The sequence below is a fragment of the Lactuca sativa genome, chromosome 3, assembly GCF_002870075.4.
Source record: "Lactuca sativa cultivar Salinas chromosome 3, Lsat_Salinas_v11, whole genome shotgun sequence".
Classification (NCBI taxonomy): domain Eukaryota; kingdom Viridiplantae; phylum Streptophyta; class Magnoliopsida; order Asterales; family Asteraceae; genus Lactuca; species Lactuca sativa.
Genome location: NC_056625.2, coordinates 225,158,289 through 225,162,031, shown reverse-complemented (window position 1 = coordinate 225,162,031; position 3,743 = coordinate 225,158,289). Strand labels below are relative to the sequence as shown.

The window sequence follows — 3,743 nt, the reverse complement described above, 5'->3', positions numbered from 1 at the left end:
TAAATATACGCAACCTAGAAAACAATGTATCGAGTGGTAGTGGGAAGGACAAGAAGGGTTAATCAAGGAGAGAACAAAAGAGTTTGGCAAGTACATAGATCTGAAGTTGTTCAGTTGAAGTTGAAGATTTTATTTTATTGTATTTACTTCTGCTATAGTTTAGAAAATAGTAATTGATGGAATTGGTCCTGAGATATGTTAGAACGATTATTTTGTTATTTAATTTATCTTAAAAGTTAGGGTGCTATAACTTTTACACACATTATAAATTAAACCATGACCATATAATAGTTTTATTCACAACTTCTAATTTTTTTTATCGTGAATATTTTTTCACATATCTTATAGATATTTAGGGGGTGTTTGGATAGGGAAAAGAGAGGATGTTTATTGCTTATTGTTTATTCCTACCACAATAAACTAAGTTTAAGTGTTTGAATAAAAATCCTTAAAAATCAACTTATTATGGTAGGAATAAACTAAATAAGTTGATTTTAATAAGCATCTCTCCCCTTACTTATTGGTTATTGTTTATATTGCTTATCACAAACACTTGTGCAAAAACATTTCATTCCCACGACAATAATGTAATGAGCTATAAAGTAATTTATCCACAAACCCTCTTAATTGTCCATCAACCATTTCTTAGACAACCCTTCAAAGTTCATTACTAATTTAAAATAAAAATAATAATAACAACAACAAATAAGTGGAACATCTTGCAATGATATAGCAATGTGTGGCATTTCCTATTTGACTTTGGTGGTCCCGTTGCTAGGCTGCCACACAAAAGTAAAGCAACATGATTAAATGACAGACAGGCGGTTACCAAGGCAAGCACATGCTCCATATTCCATTCTTCCACATGCGTTGTCACATGATCCACATCTCTTTATTTCAACTCAAAATCAATTTTACACCCAATCAAACCACACATATCAATCCTATTATAATAATACATCACCCACTCGGGTTAATATCGGTTATACAGTTATCTTCATAAATTAAACCTTTCCAATACACACTAGTAAATGAGTGAAAATAAACCACATCAACAAATACAAACCACAAATCCAAAACAAAAACAAAAACCAGGGTTGTATGTCATGTTAGCGATAAAATAAAATGTTAATTTGTAGGGCACTAACTAGAACGTGTATTTAATTAACATGGATTAAGGGCATAGTGTCGTCGACGATGCTAAAGTGGTGCATCGAAGGTGGTGAGGGCAAGTGGTCAGATGATCGTTTGTGAGGCCGGCTGCTTGCATGAACGAGTGAATGACGGTGGGACCCACTTGTCGGAATCCTCTTTTGACCATGTCTTTGCTTATGGCTTCGGATTTCGATGTCTTTACGGGTATCTTCTGACTTGATTTGTATTGTGTTGTGATCGGTTTGTTGTTTACAAATCCCCATATGTAATTGTCGAATGATCTGAATGCTTTATTGATCTGTAATAATGTTAAAAAGTTAAATATTAAACGATATTAATTTAACTGATTGTTATATTAAAAAAATGACAACATATTTTATTAATTCTTGTAATGTAGGTGTAGCATGTCACATCATATTATCAATTTATTTATTACATATTCTGAAAATTCTACATAACTATAGTATAAAAATATTAAATAAAAGGCGTACAAACAGAAAAAAAAAAATCTACATAATTCTATCGATTTTTCAACCTTAACTTTCACCGGGAATAAAAACTTATATAAAAAACAAAGAAATTTTTAACATGTACCCTAAATACAGATATAAAAACATTAACTGAAGTATTAATTATAAAAAATATTATTGTAAATATTAATTATAAATAATATTCTTTATTCATTTATTTAGTTATAGTAATATTATACATAAATAATTAATGTCTATCATATTTAATAAAAAAACGAAAAAATAAGAGTAATTAAGGTACCTGAATAATAGATTTAGAGTTGTCAACGACACCTCGGACAAGACTGAGTTCGATGCCATATTCAGTGCTGATTGATGTTATTTTTTTCTCCGAATACATTGACACAATTTCCGGATCATAACCCGAAAAAGCTTCCCTATAAATTACATAACACGATTCATTATTTATGGAATATTTAATTACCAGTTCCATAAATTCAAGATTCAAAACACAAAACCAACCTAAATTGTTGTCTTTTCTTTAGAACAGAAGTCCAATCCGATCCGACTTGAGCACCCGTTAGAACCAATAGTTCAAACAACACCCTTCATAAACACAACCAAATTTTGTTAGTAAACACTTTATACTGAAAAATATACTAACATTTAATATTTGATGCCGGTTGAGTTTCGGGTGCTTACTTATCGTCATGAGCTGGAACTCCCCATTCTTGGTCATGGTATGCGACATATATCGGGTCTGTCACAAAAAAAAAAAAAAAAAAAAAAAAAAAAAAAAAAAAAAAAAACGTATTAACTTTAATAAAAAATGATAAATTAACAAATAAAAAATAGAATTTTTTTATGGATTTTTGGGGTTACTATATATAGAGTTGAATGAAATTTACCTGAATTAGGAGTGATGAAGCTGCATCTTTTCTCATCTCTAACAATCGCGGAAGTAAGAGAATTTGGATCAAAATTGTAAGATGTGAGCTTGCTGCAGCTATCATACTTAGCAGATTTAGATCTACCATAGTGAGCGATCCTCATTTTCCTCTGAACCTGCATCACCGCCACTTGTTCTCTCCTTGCCGCCGCAATACTCCCCGGAGAATCAACAATTGCCGCCGATGAATACTTAACCACCAACGAATTAGGACTGGTGCTGGTGGTGGTATCCACAGAATTATGCAAACGATGATCATGGTCACTGGTAACAGCACATTTCTTGGATTTTTTTACCGGAATCACGGATTTGGGGGTTGTACATTTTGTGGGTAAGGGTAGTACAAGCTTGTCAGAGCTTGAAGTCATCATATCGTTGCTGTGGTTGTTACCGCTTCGCTTGACCGCCGGCTGCCGTGGAGATTTTAGTTTGGGGGAGATCGGGGGTTGGTTTGTTTTGGTGTGAAGTGGCGTCGGGGATGGAACCATGGAGATGGATTTTGGCAGGGAGAGGGTTTTTTTGAGGGAACGTCTTTCGAAAAGTGGAGCGTTTAGTGGTACTCGGTTGGATGTGGCTGGCTGTAGTACCGGGCGGCCATTGATGTCGGAGACAGTTGTGGTGGCCGGAGTAGCAACATAAGATGATTGCAGCAATTTCGAATTTGAAGAACACATGATTGACGAAGGAGGAAGGTAGGTATTGGTGGCAACAAGGTAATGGTTGTGTTGGAGTAAGGGTTTAGCGTGGATGAGATGGTGTTTATTTATACTAAAACCAAAATGATAAGGTGGGTGGTTAATAAAGTACTAATGACTTTTATTATTTCTATCAAAATATTTATTTTTATGCGCTAACTAATAATTTTTCGAGAAATTTTCATACATGTCCTTAAAAAGCTTAATCATTACCTCTGTATCTTTTTAAAGTTCTTAATTAAGTATACGTCCTTATTAACCTACAAATCTCACATTTATATCTAATTTTATAATTTAATGAGTTATAAATCAATTTAACACTCTAAACTATATTTATAAATCAAAAATACATATAAATTTACCAAAATACCCTTTACGCATTATATCCAAAATTAAATCTTATTCATTTTTTTTTTTTTTGCTAGAAATTGTTTAGGTTTTGAGGGTAAAATTTAATCCCTCAATCGATCATTC

At 32.8% G+C, this 3,743-nt stretch overlaps 1 protein-coding gene across 1 annotated transcript; it reads right to left on the bottom strand.

Moving 5' to 3' along the window:
- Positions 1–870: 870 nt before the first annotated feature.
- On the bottom strand, positions 871–3,326 carry LOC111918964 (uncharacterized). Its single transcript, XM_023914580.3, has 5 exons — positions 2,534–3,326; positions 2,328–2,385; positions 2,148–2,231; positions 1,927–2,062; positions 871–1,453 (listed from the first exon to the last, which is right to left on the bottom strand). The coding sequence occupies exons 1-5, from the start codon at positions 3,246–3,248 to the stop codon at positions 1,175–1,177; spliced, it is 1,272 nt and encodes a 423-aa protein (XP_023770348.1). The 5' UTR covers positions 3,249–3,326; the 3' UTR covers positions 871–1,174.
- Positions 3,327–3,743: the final 417 nt, after the last annotated feature.